This window comes from Rhamphochromis longiceps, linkage group LG20 (genome assembly GCF_057381845.1).
Source record: "Rhamphochromis longiceps isolate RC_006_pf linkage group LG20, R_longiceps_female_GT1.1, whole genome shotgun sequence".
Taxonomy (NCBI): domain Eukaryota; kingdom Metazoa; phylum Chordata; class Actinopteri; order Cichliformes; family Cichlidae; genus Rhamphochromis; species Rhamphochromis longiceps.
Window position 1 is genome coordinate 7,875,620 of NC_140576.1, and position 18,919 is coordinate 7,894,538.

An 18,919-nucleotide genomic window follows, 5' to 3' on the forward strand; every position below is an offset into this window, starting at 1 on the left:
CACACACACACACACACACACACACACACACACACACACACACACACACACACACACACACACACACACACACATCTGAGTGTTATGCAAGTGGAGCCAGGGGGCTTTACAGGTTTTTAGGCTGTGGGGTGACAGTCGCCCAGATGTCAGGAGGCCTGTTTTACTGACTTAGCACCCAAAGGCCCAGGGACCACAGACACTGCAGGGAATGTAGGACACAAACACATAAACGGATAAACACACACATACGCTTTCTAAAACCTCACTTGGGCACAACGGAGCAGAGCACACTTAGCGACTGCAGTGTTAAGCCTTGCACAGCAGACACAACACAGTGTTCTGCTGGACTTGACCCAAATCGCAGTCTTCTGAGTACAAGCTCTTTATATTGAGTTTCTGGTATTGCCACATTCTGCATGAACTCTGCTTGAAATGACCAGGTGCTGTGTTTTATTTAGCGGTGAACAAAAAGCTAATGGCAGCAAATGTTAAAGGAAGAACAAACTGTAATATGGATGAGCCTTTGTATAAGCTGCGATTGTCTTGACCTACTCGGGCTCAAAGGTGATTCATTTTCCGTCAGTGAAGCTGCTGTCCTGCAGGTGTTGTGCGTTTTACATGAAAATGTATATTATTCTAACAAAAACTGTTCAGAGTGAATAATGAAAGTGGCAGTGGATTGAATGACCAGGAAATGTGATGAGGAGATTATCTGTTACTAAGCAGGTTTATAGCTGGCGGGATAAATGAGAACTTAAATCTCTTGCATACACCAGTTTTCTCCTTTAGCTGGATGCTTTGCTGCACATATGATGAAGAGCCACTGTGGACCTGCTGCATGTTTGTTACTGTTATGCAACTTTTACTATTCAGTCAACTGCACTTCTTCTTGACACTGCCATGAGAGTCTGTACATTGCCTATAATGAGTAAACAACACAAGTTTCCTCTTTGTTTTTAAGTTAAAAAGAAGTTTTTATTCTTTTTATCTTTTTGATCTTAAAAACATAGTATTCTACCTGTAAACAGGCTTTAACCTCCTAAGACCCGAACTCTTCCACAGCATGCATTTTTAATTTCTCTTTGATATTTTGGCTGATTGGGACCTGATGAATGTAAAAACAAAGAATTACCAGATTTTTGTTTCTAAGAAAAATAAGAGCCACATATGAAGATATTCGTTTAAAATTTCGATAGAACAGTAGCAGTATAATGTCCTTGTAAGTGGATATCAGGCCCTTGTAGAGCAACATTGAGTATTTTGGTCTAACCCAAAATGTGATGTCCACATATGTGGACGGCAGGTCCTAGGGGGTTAAATAATGAGATACTCGAAGAGTTGGAATGCATACATGTGTGGTTCTGTGTGTTATCCCTGTGTTCCATGTTTCCATGCATGTGCGCTACCTACAGTTTGTTTTAACTAACTGGATGTTTATATTCATTGTGTTTGTCATTCGCATTTTACATACAACATGGCCTGCTGCCGTGACAACTGTGGCCATGGAGACTTGTGCAGTATCTGAGTTGATGGCTCTCAACAGGAGAGAGAGGCAGACTGAGAGGAGGAAGAGAAGAATAAGAAATTGAGAACAAGGAGGACAGGAGAGTGTTCAAGAGAGGGGAGAAGTGTGTAAGGTGGAAAAGGAGGTGATAATGAGAGCAGGAAAAAAAGGTTAGGACAGAAGGAGGCAAGAGTGGAGAGGTTAAGATTGTTAACCTTAACCTCTTTTTAACATCTTTCAACATCTGGATTATGAACATCTCTTATCTGAAAATAGTTTAATTTAATTTAATTTCTGTGTATCCCAAATTGATTTTACTTTGTCCAAAGATGGTACATGCAGTCAGGTCCATGAGATAAAGTTTTCCTAAATGTATCTTTTTACATCCTTACATTGAATTTGCCATTTTAATGCAGATTTTTAGCTTGAATTAAAGTATTTTAATAAAGCATTACAATAATGTTTGAGGAATTAAATCAATTTTTTGTTTAGTGCCATCATTTTTACAGGCTTTAAAGTAATTGTGCAAGTTACCATAATTATATACATAATTATTATATTTATATTTTACATACTTGGGTGCCAATCCTTTGCAATGACTGACTGATGTCCTGAAACCAGTGACATTAACTAAAAGGAGGTACTTTCTAACATGCACATCTAGGACATGATTTTTGACAGACTACTCTGACACAGTAATGCAAAGTATCTGATCTTATTTCACATGACTTCTTGGTTGTTTATCTTTTATTTAGTTGTTTTGGCACACTCATATAACAGATACAACTAGATCTATTTTAATAATCAGCTACATCTACAGGTCGTGGACAAATGTATAACGTTTGACTTAATTTGGAGATAAATTAGTCTTGACGATACAGATTCCCATAATGAAACACACCATACTACTGCATGAAGTATGGCCTTCAGAAGGAGACAGTGTCTCTAAGTCACGACTTATCAGTATAATAATTAGGGAGAATTAAAGAGCTCTCTGTATCATCTACATCTGACATGATATCACAGGACAGACCTCTATTTCTGTAAATGAGAGATCTGTGAGGGATGAGGGCCGCAGACAGGAAGCTTACAGTAAAAATCGAATCTTTGCCAGCTCTAACCTGCAGCACATAAACAGTAGAGGTGAAAATATGTAATGGTCTATATTGCAACCACTTCAGTTTATCTCATGAATATAACATGTAGATAAAAAGATGGACCTAATCATTAAAACGAGTGGTGTGTGCATGCATGTGTGACTACCTACCTTTCTTGTTTAATTCAGCATTTTCATGAAAGCTTAAAATATATATGCTTTTAAACGAGAGAAATATACATGATAAAAGGTTCTATCACAGCCCGATATAATCTTTGTGAAAAACTTTCCTCTTCTCCTAAGAATAAAAAGATGGGAATATCGGTGGCTCTTCTGTTGCTGTCCTGCTCATTGCTTTGAGCAGGACATCCTGAGCCTTTCTGGCTGTCATTAATCTGATTAAGACCAAAGGGAAACGGGCTAATAGGAGCTGATTGGCCTGCTTCTGGCTGTCTGGTTGATTCACCTACATGTCCGTGACCTCACAAACAACCATGCAATGGCCTGCTGACAGAATCACACTAAAGCACTCTCTTACACTCTCACAAGAGCATACACAGACGTCCACAAAAATATTCCCATGCATAAACACTCTCATAAAGTTAGTTAGCAGAGGTGGTAGTGTAGCTGCCAAAGAATGTTTTTGAGGACAAAGAGGCCCTGCAGAGGCACCGTGCTTCTCAGAACCACAGTCTTTGAAGCTGTTCTGGACAATATCAGACTTCAGCATAGCTATCCACTATTCTAGTGCAACATTAAACCCATGCCTGCTGAGTCCATGCCTCGATGGATCAGAGCCGCTTTTTTCTGCACGAGGGGGAGCTATACATTATTAAGCAGTTGGTTTTAATGTTGTCACTGATTGGTATGGGACTGGCTACAGCTCCTTGGTTTCCCCTGTGTAGATATTACCATGACACATCATCAGCTACTGATGTAATTTGACATCAGTAAAAAAAATCTCTTGTTCCAGAGGGCTTTTCCAGTACAGGGCGAAAGTAGAAAGACAAACAGAAAATGATTTTTTTTAGAGGTGAAGGACATACAGAGACCAGGCTTTGGCTTTAGAGTCCAAAGAGGAGCCAATGTGACACCTCGTGTTTGTCTTGCTTGGTTCTTCACCTTTTTAGGCGATAGAGAACCGATTCATGCATCGGGATCTATTCAGCAACAATCAGCAGACAAATCATGTGATCCACTGTGACATCATCGCAGTGGATCGCAGTTCATACACAGAACATCATGGGATACTACAATAACTCTTAGGTGCTGAATTGCCATGGTTTAAACACACACAAACCACATACACAATGCAGCCTGAGCCACATTGCATTGAACCTAATGACAGCTCGTATTACCATCACTGAGGGAAGTGACATCGACTGAACCTGCGTCAGCTCTGTGTGTGTGTGTGCTCTGATGCTCCCAGCTGATTTGTTAGGCAGGTCAGGCATGGTGATGTTCCTTGTTTGTGATCGATTATAAGCATACAGTCACACACGCATACACTCAGGCATATATACTGTGCATAAATTGGGTTATCAAAAGCACATAAAAAGACGGTCCATTGGAAAAAAATAATCAAAAGCATTTTAATCTGTCAATTTCAATCAAACACAGTAAAAAATGATCCAAATAAACTAACCGGAATGATATTTAAAACCAGCAAGAACATAAAAAAGCTAGTTTGTGCTTTTATGTTAGTATCTTTAGTCTTTTCATGTTGAGATCGGGACGCCTGGACACTTTTGTCACTGAAGTCTTTGTAGCTCTGTGTATCTGGTGCCAATGGTATTGCATTACTCATGATGGGAAGACTGAAATCCTTAATGTATGGAGCTAGAAGAAGGGGGAATACACCCAGCAGGATAAAGCAAATCTGTTGTGTTCAACAACCGAGGGTGTGAAGAACCAGACAGAAAAAGAAATGTAGGTTTGTCAGTATAGCAGCCATCTGCAGACTGTCACTGCTCAATTTTACAGCTTTTCTATAGTTAACACCTCCACTGCTGTCACCTCCAATCATTTATTTCCACACTTTCTCTCATGTCCACTCAGATTATTTACAGCCTTATGTAACTGGGTCTGGAATTGTGTCACTTCCAATTCAAATGAAATTAGTTTCAGTATTGGGATCATTCCTGGATTCAGTCATGGATTATTTCTCAGTATAGTACACACATCTGTGCATGTTTTTTTCCCCCCCATGGGTTCTTCTAATAGCGTCATATGACACTGCACCGAACCGATGTAAATTTATTTATAGGTAATCTTAAATCTAAAGAACAGTGTCATAATTCCTTTGAGAAAGGAAGTGTTCGCCCACAGAGGCCGTTCAGTGAGGAGCTGCTTTTGTCCTGCATTGTTTTGGTACACACATTTCTGCCTCGCCTGCTATCTTTCGGTGTGCTAAACAACAGCAGACTCTTGTCACAGCAGCTCCTTAACTTACACAAAGGCTGATAAGAGGGAAGCATGGAGGAGAAGCGAAGATGGCAGAGAGCTTTTCTCTTTCCTCAGGATAACAGCACAGATAAACGTGAAAACAGTCTGCACTAACAATGATCCAGTATGATTTGAACCCCTTAATCCACATAATGGCGCTCGTTTTCACAGTTTAGTGAGAGTGTTTTTGGCCGTTGTTACTCTCTGCATTTGCATTATTATTATTGTTTTTGATAGACTGACACATTTTCAAGCATTAACACACAGTTGATCAGTGCTTTGGTTTGCATAATATATTCTTTAACTACTACTGCAGATCTGTAGGTGAGATCAGGACAACTAATCCTAACCAAGACTGCCAAACCACTTTCAAATAATGAATTAGGTGGTCATGTGTACTGGGAGAGTGCAAAAAAAATTACTTGCTAGCATAACTGCAAAGATTCACACAACATAATGTGGCACTTGCAGAGTACAGCCAAATCACCACTGCTGCTCCCACTTTCTCATATTGGAGAACACAATAATTGATTCTTATCATTTTACCACAGTCTATTGACAGAGTGTACGTATACAGCAAGCATGCAGGAATAACTGCACTGTATGTAACTCATTCTGATTCACTACCTGTGTGAAGCATGTTATGCTTATTTTAAGTTACCAGTGTGTATTTAAAGGTTTCTGTTTCACGCTTAACTCTTATATTTTATCCAACAAGGTAATGTGAAAGTTATAAGATATCATATACAGAAACACTAATTTCACACTAATCCAATTCTGTTAGTAGTTTTAAAAAAATGTTTTTATCTGCATATGTGATTTTCCTTTTTCCTCACATATGCATTGCCCTTCATTGTCCACTGCTCTTTTCTCTCTGGCTCGCTGTGATGTCGTTGCATTTATACTCATCAACTTTTCTGTTGCAGTTTCCCAAGACAACAGCAAAAACACGAGCCATGCTTATGCAGAGCAGACTGACCGCCTGCATGAAGAACTGTGCTCTGTGCATGTTAAAATGAAACTCAATTATATCAAATTAATATAATTATTCTGTGAGGGAAAAGTCACAGAGCGTTACATTGAGTCATCATGGTTACACACGTTCACATCACGTACGCACACACTGGCCAATGTAAACACAGAAATACACGCGCTGCGCTCTGCCTCTTTTAGACTCCATATTATTATATGAGTGTATCCTTACAGTGAATAGTGAATGATCACTTCATTATATGATTTAAGGGCTAACCTGATCAGATACATGCCAGGCAGTTAGCTAAAGATGAGCACTGCACAAAGATGCTTTGTATATGCTCTTGTAAAAAAATAATAATTATATTTTAAACTATTTCAGTCCTGTTCGGTTGACATACATGCTAACATGGGGGTTGTACTGTCTCAGCGTATGTGAACACCTGCTTTTGTCCCACATTAACTTCAGAGGCTGAATGTGAGGCAGACGTCCACGTGCCCTCTCAATTTTTCTGAATGTGCAAACAAGGGTACCACCTACACATGTCCTCCAAGTGGAGTAGAAAATACTATAATAAGAACAACTACTTGTCCACAGATATCTACCATGTGATACAAAATATTATTCCACATTTGTGCACACTGCAAAAATCTGTCTTCTCTCTCCCATAGTCTGTGCTTCATCCGTCCTCCCTGTACTCTCCTTTTCGTCTTCTCTTTCCCCCTCCCCCACACGTTAAAAAAATATTTTTTTACTCTCAATAAACTCGAAGCAAGAGTTTTGTGTTAAATGCAGCTGAAGTATAGAAACGTTGTTTGTTGCAAATACCTATAATATCTTTGCAAATCTGCTTGACATAAACTGAATGGATGCAAAATACATTCATTTGACCAGATTCCATTAAATTTAACATGTGACACTGTACTTTTGTAACACAATTACATGGAAAATTTACATGTAATTAAATGCGTTAAAGTGGGTAGAATTTAGTGTAGAACACTGCAGAAGGCTGACCCTGTTGGAGTGAGGTTTCTTCCTGTTACAAGGGATTTTTTTTTCTTCCCACTGTCACCTTGTAATTGCTAGATCATCTGATTGATTTGGTTTTCAGGGGCATTCATTTATGTGTGTGGCAATTTAGATTTATTAAAGAAAACACAAATGTACCAGAGTTTGCTCTTAAAACTGGCAGTGCAGCAATTTGCGCATTTGTCCAGTCTAGTGAAGGACTGGTGTGCAGAAAAGAGCTGCCAATCATCTGTCGCACAGCCCAGTTAAAATACTAAAGAAATGTAGCTGCTGCATTGCAATCATTAAGCTCACATGGAGCATAACCTTTTAAATCTTTTCATATCAACAGCACAGCTCTACCTGAGTGCTCATAACCCAAGCTGTGCTTGATTGAAAACATGGTCTAGAGTCTCTGTAAGTCCAAAAACATCAACTAGGACATTTTGTTCATCCGCTGCACACAGACTGTCAGCTCTTTTGGCTTTAGCTCAAGCAAGCAAAATTTCTTGTCTAGCTCCCAAAACAGGGGATTTTGGAGCTTACAGGACTCGCTGCTCCTCCTTAAATCAATTAAGCTGTTTCACTGGGAGTGGATGGACCTCAGTTTGTGCTGCTCTCTACGGGAAGCAAACGCATCTTATGCCATAGTGTACAAAGTCATTTTGCACAAGGAGATTAATGCTCGCTGCCATCCTGTTTTACTAAACTGACCCTAAATGCTTACAGTGAACACAAAAGGCCTTTTTCTGTTGTCTTCAGCTCCACTGGCAGATTGATCGCTCCTCCACACAATAGGAAGCGAGTATATGTAATTAAAAAGCGTTATAACAATTAAACAGTAATAGTAACACATAATGTGCATTATTTGGATCATACGTTTTATTATCCTCAAATTTTCTTTAATGTCTTTCGTATTTTGATGGCGTAAAAGTATTATTTTCAAGCTGAAGGACTGAAAACTGAATGTAGGGCATCTCCTGTTCATCTAAACCAGTAGGGTGTACCAGAGGCAGTCGTCTTGAGTATCCCTCACTTAAGCACTCCAAGTTTCATTCTCTGCCCACACATGCAACAAGCCTGATTTCCATGGCGACAGCATCCCTGTTACAAGCACGGGAGGAGCATTTTTCACTGAGCTCGGACACAGGAAACAAACACCGGGGATGCCGTCCTTTGAGGAAGAACATGACAAAAACAAACACAACATTCGTTCTGGATCCTCACTTTTAGCAGAACAAAAGGCCAAAGACCGACGTGTGTTGACAGTGTTTAGATGTGTGTGTGTCACCCCCCCCACACACACACACATACACGACCCCGTCTCGCTTTTTCTCTCTCCTGGTCAGCACTCAACCCCGCTCCAGTTCTCTCATGCAGAGGCAGCTTCAGGTCTGCGCCACGTGCTTCTCTCACACTCCACTTACTATCCAGGAATCCCTCGGGGATGGGAAGAATAAAAGGGATTTAATATGTATTATATAACATCATAGCATGTGTGCTATAGCTAGGTATGTAACAGGGCAGAGACCAAAGTCTGCTTAAAGACTACACTTAATAAATCCACTTCTGTGCATTGTAGGCTTTGATAGTTCCTATAATCCTTACCTTATTATGGGCTTAAAAACAAGAAGAGTTCTTGCAGGTTGTTATTCAGTCGAGATATTTAAACAGACAAATAGCAAAATTGAAAGCGCCTCTCCATGTTCATGAAGTGCTGAAGTCTCCCCGCAGCTGCTTCACAATAAACGTCATAATACGTAATTTCACTGGAAAGCTTTTAAAGTGAAGCAGATGCAGGAAGTGTTTACTTTTAATTAATAGCATTGCATCCCTGCACCTGTCCTACTGCTATCTGCTGCTTCTGTTCTTGTCTGCATAATGGCTTGGCCTAAAGGCAATTGTTTACGCACAGCTCTCTTAAGGTCCCATCACAGCGTTACAATCAGCTTGAGGTCTAGGCTTTGCAACACCTTGATTGTCTTGTGTTTTCAGCTTTTCTGTTGTAGATTAGCTGCTGCGCTTGGACCCATTGTCCTGTTGTATGCTCTAACAAGCTTTAGCAGTTGGACAGATGGCCTCACATTTGACTCCAGAATACTTACAGAGGAGTTCATGGTAAACTCAGTGACTACAAGGTAGCCAGATCCTGTGTACCCCTCCACCAACATAGCTGGTATGAGCTGTTTCTGGTTTTCACCAAACATCCGGACATCTCCACTTTGGGCTCATCTTCTTGTTCCAACAGTCTCGTGTTTGTTCAGATGCAGCTTCTATTTTCCAGTTGTACTGTCATGAGCTGTAACATTTAACATGACAACTTTTTCTATCTTTCTACCATGCAAATGTGTATTCATTAGGTTTTTTATGTGTATGCAACTTGCATTGTGAGATCACCTATGCACTACGTTTGTTGTCTCCATTGTCCTGTGGTAATCTCCACTCTTCATTATCGGCCTTACTCCCAAGTCACGACCTAAATCCAGTTCGCTGAAACACACACACACACACACACACACACACACACACACACACACACACACACACACACACACACACACACACACACACACACACACACACACACAATTTGTCAGCTGTTCACTAAACAGAACAGCGAACATATCATTCCTGTGTAAACAACAAGAGGACAAGGCAAGAATGCTAAATTGGATGTAGGCAGGTGTGTGTTCATGTGTGCTTTGAAGGCTCTTATCACTGAGAAACAGCTCTGAATTGTTAGGCTTGTTGACGTTAACTGGCTCCCCCCCCCCAGCTGCTGTTGAGACACCACTCTCAGTTAACACCGTTAACAATTAAGACACAGATAAAGACATGGCCATTGTTGAAATACCAATATTTTCTCAGCAGCTGAGTTACTCATACAGAGCATCTGGATAGTTCTGCAGTATGAAAAGACCAAAGCAATGAATTTGCATGTTTTTGATTTAAAAAAAAAAAAAAAAAAAAAACTTGCATAAAGGATATTTCCATTTCTGGTAAAGAGTTTGCAGACCTTGTAGACGTATCTCAGTTTATGTTTTTCTGTATTGGATCTAAATCAAAACATTTTGATACATATTTGTCAAACTCATATTTGTTTGAGGTACAGTAGAAAATGCAAATTTAACAGCTTTGCCAAACCGATGTAAAAATGTTTTTTAAACTTAAGCTTAAGACATGTGCCGCCTCTGTCAGTGCGCCCCAAGGCAGCTGTGGCTACAATGTAGCTTGCCATCACCAGTGTGTGAATGTGTTTGTGAATGGGTGAATGACTGAATGTAGTGTGAAGCGCTTTGGGGTCCTTAGGGACTAGAAAAGCGCTATACAAATGCAGGCCATTTTTCCATTAATCTGACAGCATCTGAATAGGCTGTCTTCGTGTTTGACTGAGCCTTCAGCTTTCTGTTAAAAGTTGCCAAAGCCCTATGAGTTCTAGGTTTGACCCAGAAACATTTACATATCAGTTTTATATTGCACAAGACTGAACTGCGAACAGATAGGCACTCAAAACACAAGCCTGTCTTTGACATTTTTGTGAGTTGCTCCACTCACTAAATTCCCCTAAAAGTAATAAAGTTTGCATAATGACGTGATCTCGCCAACTCTTTTCTTATTTATTGCAATTTTGCTTATAAAGGTATAGTTAAATCTCACTAGTGCTAGGATGCCTGGGTCGTTGACCCAAGGTTTTTGAGTTTATTATTTATTATTTCCAGTCTTTGGTTTCTTTGAATTCTGTCTTATGGTTTATGTCTCTGTCTTCTCTAGTTGCTCTGTCTCCCCTGTCAGCTGTATCCCCTTGTCTAGTTCGCGTCTCTGTGTATCCTTAGTTGCTATATCCCCGTGTCCAGCCAGTGTCTGTGTCTGCCCTGGTCCCACGTCTCTGTTCCCTCTGTTGTAGTGCCTGCATGTGAGTCTGTGTCTTTTGTTCAGTCGGTGATATGGGTTTCCTGTTTTACTTTGAAAGTCCATGTCTGATGTTAATGTGTCTGGTTTTGCTTCCCCTTGTCTCGTTAGGCCTGATTTGCCCCTGCTGTGTTTCCCTCCTGTTACCCATTCCCTGATTGCTCCCTCTGTGTATTTGAGCCCTGTGTTTCTTTGTGTCTGTGTCGCGATCTACTGTTTACCTAGCTGTGTGTTCTGTCAGTCCTCCGGTGTAAGTTTATTTTTATTTTTTCCAGTTATGTTATATTTTGAGTTTAACATTAAAGCTGTTTTGAGTTCACGACTGTCTCTGGAGTCTGCACCTTGGGTCCTATTCCTGTCTGCACACAGCCACTCATAACAACTAGAAGTTCATGCTGACAATTCCTTTGCATCTGTTGTCACTGCCGTGCATATACAAGTCTTATCTGTTGTCTTTTATCTTTTCATTGTGTTGGAACACAGCTGAAATTAGGAGACGGGGTTATGTTTATTAAATTTAACATTACTTGCCATTGGTGTCCAAGAAAACATTCTGCCTACTCAATACAAAAAATACTGAAGTCATAAAAGACAAATATATTTTAATTTAAAAGTTTCATAACTGGAAAAAAAAACATGTTTCCTGCACTAGAGATTTAAAACTTTCCAGATCACACTGAACGACAGCGGGTAAACAGGTCTGAGTGACCACTGTTATCCTCGTTCCATGTTGACAATGCCTCCATTCATCACACATGAGGGGTGAGTGCTTTTGATAAGAATGGACATCATATGGAATAGCTTTAGCACTCACCAGCTGTGACCCCCAGTGGGGTCAGCTGTAGGAGATTTTGTCAGACAGCTGTCTCCGCCACCATCATTAAAACATCAAATCCAGGATGTCTTTTGGAAGAATGAAGCATCCATCCTTCCTGCTGTTGTTACAGAGACTTTAGAATCAATGTCTGGGTGCACTGACGCTGGTGTGACGTGGCCGCTCGACAGCTTGCTATGTTTTGTTGTTTGTGCCTGTTATTTGTAGGCTTACTGTACATCTGTTTGCACAGTGATGCTCAGAGCTCCAGTGGCTGCCTGAAAAGAAAATACGTCTGTAATCTTAAGTAGACTGCATGGATAAATTGCATAATCACAGTTAATCTAAAGAGTCAATGCACTTAGAGCTAAAACTAAAAAAAAATAACACTATAGTAGCCTAGAGTGGCTGCTGATTAAGTGTTATTCTTTAAGCCACCATTGCCAGCGGCATTTAAAATTTTTCAGTGAAAGTGTTGGTCTGATTGACTTGCTGCTTTTCAGAAGCATGGTTTGAGTTTGTGTATCATTGCAGGTCTCTCTGCCCACTTGTGTGGGTGTGAAGTCTGAGTGTGCGTGCTGCTGATGTCGTCAGTCTCTTTCAGTAACCACGTATCTTTGCGCACGCTGTCCGAGTGCGCTCTGCGTGTCTGCGTCCTTTAAATCAACAACAGGAGTGCTTAACTTAATGGGCCTTAAAACCTGCCGACTCACTAACCTTTTGGTTCGTAAATAAGAGACAGAGAGAGGATGACAAGCGGAGAGAAAGCGAGAGAGAGAGAGAAAGTTGTGTGTGGGAGAGGCAGAAAGAGAGAGAAAGGGAGAGAGTGAGATACGTAGGAGAGAGAAATGTGTTTCTGTGTGAGAGAAAAAGAAAGTGGAGGTGAGAAAGTGAAATAATGTGTAAGCACAATAAATAGATGTGTGTGTGTATGTGGAAATATCCAAATTCTGGGACATATTTGCATTACCGGGCACATAGTTACCATGGAAACATGCTGATGATGCACCAGGACATACAGTATGACTTGAAGACTTTTCATCTTTTCTGTTTTTTGGCCTCATGTCTGCTGCTTAGTGGTCACCGCTTCGGTTTTTCTGCACCACTTTTGCCCGAGATGATGTGTCAGTCACACAGCGCCATTAATTTTGCGACGTCCTCATTTGGATTTTGTGTTGTTGGCTTTCAGTACATCTCTCCCTGAGCTGTGTTTATGAGGTTCACCTGAATGCAAATGAATGAAAGGGGGTCATTTCCACCCACAGTCACATCCTTCCATATAAAGCCGGTGTTACATCATATTTCACAATGCTGCTGCTCTATAAAATCTTGAGCTCTCAAAAGACATCTTATGATTGTCTTTTCTGTTTTTTTCTTTTTTCTTTTGGTGCAAACATCATGTACTCATGAAAAACTCACAATTTTCTTTACTTTCAGAACCAGAGTCACAGTCCATTCTTGAACTAGAACAATTGTGCGATATGCTTTATGGGTACCTGAACATTTCAGGACTGAGCCACATTTAACTTAAAACATCACTACTGGAAAGTTTGTTTCTGCTTCTTGTGTTATGTCTATTCTCAATGCATCATGATGTCTGCTCTTGCACTTCAGCACTGTCTTGTTACATGTGACACTACGGCTCTAAGAGAAATGCTGTTTCAGTTTTATTTTATATTAACACACTTGAAGCCCGAATCATGAAAATACGAATAAATCATCAGAATGAACACAGCGCACTATTGCAAGCCTTATATGTAGACTCTTTAGCAAACTTTTATTTTAAGGAATGATATGGTTCCTTAAGATCTAGATTTAAATTGTCACACCTCACAAACATGTGGACATGGGAGGAAGAGTGCATGTATAATGGGAAAAGGATGTTGAAGATGGAGCTGCCAGGCAGGAGGAAAAGAGAAAGATCACAGAAAGGATTTGTGGATGTAGTGAAGGAGGACATGCAGGGGATTGGTGTGCCAGAAGAGGATGCTAGGGTTAGACTGAAATGGAAGCAGATGATGTGCAGTGGTGACCCCTGTGGCAGCCTGAAGAAAAAGAAGAAGAAGAAGACATGTCTTACATGTGTATAGATATAAATACAAACAAAACTGGCGAGGCTGTCTTGGCTCATAAAGAGATATACACCATAAATACCACAGAGTTCACCGAGTTTGTATCAGTGAAAATTCATGCATTTTAAAGCGGTGTTTTCATGTCAATATTATAAGCTTATTATAGTAACTCAACTGATAATTGATCAGCGGATTATTAGAGAGATTTCTGTTTGATGACGTGCTTTATGTCCATGGATGAAATATTACCTTTTTTAATCTTGATTTCATCTGGCTGAATAGATTTAGGATTAATTTTTAAAGTACTTCTTCAGGGTTTTTTTTGTCTTTTTAGTCAGCATGTCCTCTAGCTCAGCACACGCAGGCTACATTTGTTGAATGTGCTAGGAGGGGGGGGTTGGGATTGAAAACATGGTCATTGACCGTTTGCCTTTTATTGATAACAGATACCTGGTGCGGCTGCAAGTCGTTGCACACACCATTGTCCAACAAGGTCGCAAAGTTTAAATAAACATCTTTCATTGTTTTCCACCCCTCTCCTCTTTACACCTGTTTTCTTCCTTGTTTCTGTTCCCTCTATGCAGGAGACAGTAGAGTATGCCTTCCTCATCATTTTCACAATAGAGACATTTCTGAAGATTATTGCCTACGGTCTGGTGATGCACCAAAACTCCTACGTCAGAAACGGCTGGAACATGCTGGACTTTGTCATTGTCATTGTGGGGTGAGTTTACAGGTAGCACATAATGCAGGATATACGTACAAATACACATTTGCACACGCACACAATTCTTTTTACATAAGAAACCAATCATGCGCACATCTTCTACGCTCTCTTCCATGTACTTGAAAAAAGATGGTATAACACATATTTGTGCATTTGCGCAACTTAGCCCAACATCTGGCCTTCCGCTCTCTCAATCAAAAATGAATCATGACCTTTTAAATTCTGTCCTGTATCACTACAATAGTGATGTTTTGAGCACATGCACCAAAGTGCACACTCATACACGCACAAAGACACGAATATATGGCTTTGTATAGAGTGACGGTTTATCAGTAGACCACCTGGCTCCTGTGGGACTTCAATGTAAACTGTGATGAGGTGTGAAAAACTAAAGGTAAATATCCATAGACATATGTAAAGAGCACACACATAAACCATGCACACTTGCACAGGCAGGTGCTTGAACAGAGAGACAAGAACAAAGAGGACTCACGGCTTTGTTCATTGCTTTCTGACTCTTTTGCTTTTATCTTTTTCTGCTCTGTTTTCATCACATTGCCATTACTGCTTCTTCCCTTACATGCCTCTGCCTCACTTTCTCTATATTTTATCTCCCTCTCTCTCCCCCTCTCTCATCTCCAGGTTGTTCAGTGTGGTTCTGGAGATGATAACCAAAGATGCAGATTCTGGTGGTCAGTCTGGAGGCAAACCTGGAGGGTTTGACGTCAAGGCCCTCCGAGCCTTTCGCGTGCTACGACCCCTTCGCCTTGTCTCTGGAGTTCCCAGTGAGTAAACATAAAAATGTGGAATAAATGTACATGTTTTACGCCCTTAAGTCCAAACCAATTAATCTTCTCTTTATTTAAGCGCCCTATGAACTCACACAGGAGTTCTCAGCTAATTTCACAGTGACTGGGTTGAGATGAGTGTAGATAATGTATGCTTGGATGCACGTGATCCTGTCATGGCACTGAAACACACAATGGAAGTAGAAACCCCAAAATCTCACAAAACACAATGGAAATATATTTGGGGAGAAAATAATGGGACTAAACAGCTGCTGAAATTACAGAAATCAAAACATGTGAAGGATTGCTCTGAGACACATTAAAAAGAAGCGGAGGATTCATCGGTGTAGTGAGGGACAGATAGATACGTGTTTGCTATTGGAACCAGATGTTCACACCCACATAGTCTTGAGAAATGGGTGTACCCAGCAAACATAAAATACTGTATCCTCAAAAGCTGGATTGGTGTCACTTGCACATAATTAAAACACTAAAGACACAACAGATCACATGTTGACATGAGTCATGGACTCTGAGTAAGGAAGGAAACATCTGGCTTGTTATTGGTGCACATTTCAAAAGCCAGCATCTGTGTGCACGGGACACTTTTGTGATACACACATTAATGCGTACCGGTTTTGGAGCAAAGTATGGTATGCAGATGAAAAACGCTGTGCACATATGGGATGTGAAGAGTATGGCACTATAGTAATGGAATCTACATAATAGGATACGGAGGCAAGCATGGCCACGTCCCAACTTCCTACTGGCATAAAATTCAATGAAAAATTTAAAAAACAGTAGATTTGTTTGAACTATTTTCTCCTAAATGCATGACTACGGCGTGTTATTAGTCTAAATTATCATTAGGTGTGTTTAGTGAAAATGATCTGTTCTGAGTTAGCATGGTTCCACCTGCTCCAACTATTCATTTTATTCCACTTATCCAGTTTAGGGTCACAGTTGGGCTGGAGCCTATTCCAGCTGTTACAGGGCGAGAGGTGGGGTACACAGCTGACAGAGCCTCAGAGCCTTTCATGTGCTGTTAGCATAAGTTAGCGTTTGCACTAGGGACATTTTCTTATTTCTTATTATAAGACACCTTTAACACATCTTCTTTTGTGCTTACCTAGCTTTGTCATCCAGTCTTATGAGTAGCCCAATTTTTCAGTGATTTCAAAGTTGTGTTTTATTACAATATGGAACTTATTGAATTAGGGGACCATGTATTTCACATTAACATTGTGTTGATATTTTCAGCCTGTTATGTTTTATTCAACCCGGTGTTTTGTGTGAAAAACACTTCTTTGCTGTTCCCAGGTTCTCTCTGTTATGTTATTAGATTTCTATTCCAGCTCAGCTGAATTGTCTCTGCAAAGACAGTCACTATGGCAACCTTAAAACACCCAAGTAAAGGGTATTTCAAGCAGCTGGAGTGTTTCTGGTCATTTGTCCTTGAGGCAAAACAGCAGTTCTCATATGTTTTAAATGCATTTGAAGGTAATTAACTGGCTTTTATTAGTCAGCATGGCCAAATATCAACTACTCTATGTTTTTCTCTGCAAACAAAGGTGACAGGTAAACATGGGCAGGATGCAGTTGAGAAGTAGGACATGGTGACCCTGACCGAGTCTGTTGTTTCTGGTGTACTTTGTAATATCACACAAATGATACATGTGTCTTTTGTCCTGTCTCCCTCCCCTCATGGCAGCAAACAGCTGCTCCTTCCTGAGACTGGTTCTGTTGGAGGGTTCTTCCTGTTAAATGGGAGCTTTTCCTTCCCACTGTCACCAAGTGCTTGCTCATAGGGGGGTCGTCTGATTGTTGAGCTTTTCTCTGAATTATTATAAGATTTTTATCTTACAATATAAAGGTGATATTAAGATGACTGTTGTTGTGATTTGGCTTTATATAAAATAAAAATGACTTGAACTGAAAATAAAAAGACCTTAAATTATATATTCTTTAGTCTTTATTTGGCTTATTGATCTCAATAATCCGCCTGTTTATGAAACAGCTCAAAACTTCTTTTAGTGGCCAAGGTAGGATGTGGGTAAAAGAATGATGGACTATTACAAAGTAGCAAGTGTATAAATTTTGATAAAGCACTATCTCACTGTCTCGCTAAGTGAAATATTCACTGTGTTGTATTAAACACTTTAAAATTAAATCACGGTGCTAGCAACAGTAAAGCAGCATGACCTGTGCTTTGACTTGCTAACTTTACTGTCTGCTATACCCACTCCAACCTTTTATTGACGTCCAGGCTGGGCCTACTGGAACATTTCTGTAGTCATTTCTGGAACTGTTATCACTAACTATTTAGTGAGGTTTTTGTTAGTTTGTGCTGTTGGGTTATTTGAGTATTGTATTCCTTCCACTGCCCTCCAAAGACACTTGACTGTTAGCAGTGCAAAGGTAGTTTACCAAAATAAAAATAAGATGGTTGGTTAAACATTAGCTCTTAGAAGTTTGTGTAGGTCCTATCATATTACCCAGTTTCTTTATCATTCATTATATACTTTTTCCTTCAGTGTTTCTGTTTTCAGCACACATTTGACCTTAAATCAACACATGCCCTAATGTGTCTACATTCTTTGAGTTGCCATAGCAACGTAGCATTTGCTAGGTCTGAGGAAAAAAGTACCTCTGGGACAGATGAAGATGCATTGAGTTTCAGTTCTATACTGAAACTGAGTTTAACGTTTGTCTTGTCTTTGCAGTCTGATTTAGCTGGGATGTTTCAACCCGTTAGCTAGTAAAGCAGAGGATCTTTTGCTAGCTTTCATTCCTATCCACTGATATAATTAGACTTTTGTAAGAAATTGTGCATTTTTACAAATGTGTACATTTGCACTAATGTGAATACAGTGTTTGTGTGCAAGTTTCTGTATACCTATGTATTGTATAGCAAAACATACAGTAGGTTGCCTACGTGCCAGTTGCTAGCTAAACAAACTTTGACTGGAAAAGTGATTTTTTTTTTAAGCGTTTAGAGATTTTGTTCTGTAGCTGGTTATCAAAAAGAAATAAATGTAAACTCTTTTTATTAATCCAATAAAGTCTTGATGGTTAAATACAGTTCCACCTTCTTAATAAATTTGCAGGCTTTGTATTTTTTTGGACTGTTTGTCAAACAAAACGATCACTAACCCCACATTAGGAACTTCATCTTTCATTATTTCTTGTATTTTATTTATTGAAAATGCCTTAATACTGAGAAAATACTATAAGACAAATTGATAATGAAAATAAAAGTTATTTGCAGCTCTCACATTTATGTCTGTGTATTTTATATTTCCAAGATAGATTCTTTTAAGAATATTTAGTGAATAATAGGAAGAGACTCATGTTCATTTAGATGCAATGTTGTGGTATCAGTACGGATTTCAGCTGATTACTTTTTACAGTACCTTTCAACATCAAATGCCATGATTTACCATGTAAAGGGTTACCATTAGTGTTTGTTGGAGTCGTATTCATTATTTACAGTCTAATTAGGCCTTAATATTTTGGTCCTTTGTTTGCTTTCTTGCATAATCATTGTTATCATGGGCATTATATGATTGATAATCATATCATG

General features: G+C 39.7%; 1 protein-coding gene across 2 annotated transcripts in view; it reads left to right on the plus strand.

The window, feature by feature from the left end:
* cacna1db (calcium channel, voltage-dependent, L type, alpha 1D subunit, b) overlaps positions 1–18,919 on the plus strand; it is an 89,976-nt gene that overhangs the window by 20,091 nt on the left and 50,966 nt on the right. For both annotated transcript variants that reach the window (XM_085393345.1, XM_085393346.1), the window contains exons 4-5: positions 14,406–14,545; positions 15,191–15,333. In XM_085393345.1, the coding sequence (XP_085249471.1) occupies positions 14,406–14,545; positions 15,191–15,333 (283 nt within the window). The remainder of the gene's footprint in view (positions 1–14,405; positions 14,546–15,190; positions 15,334–18,919) is intronic.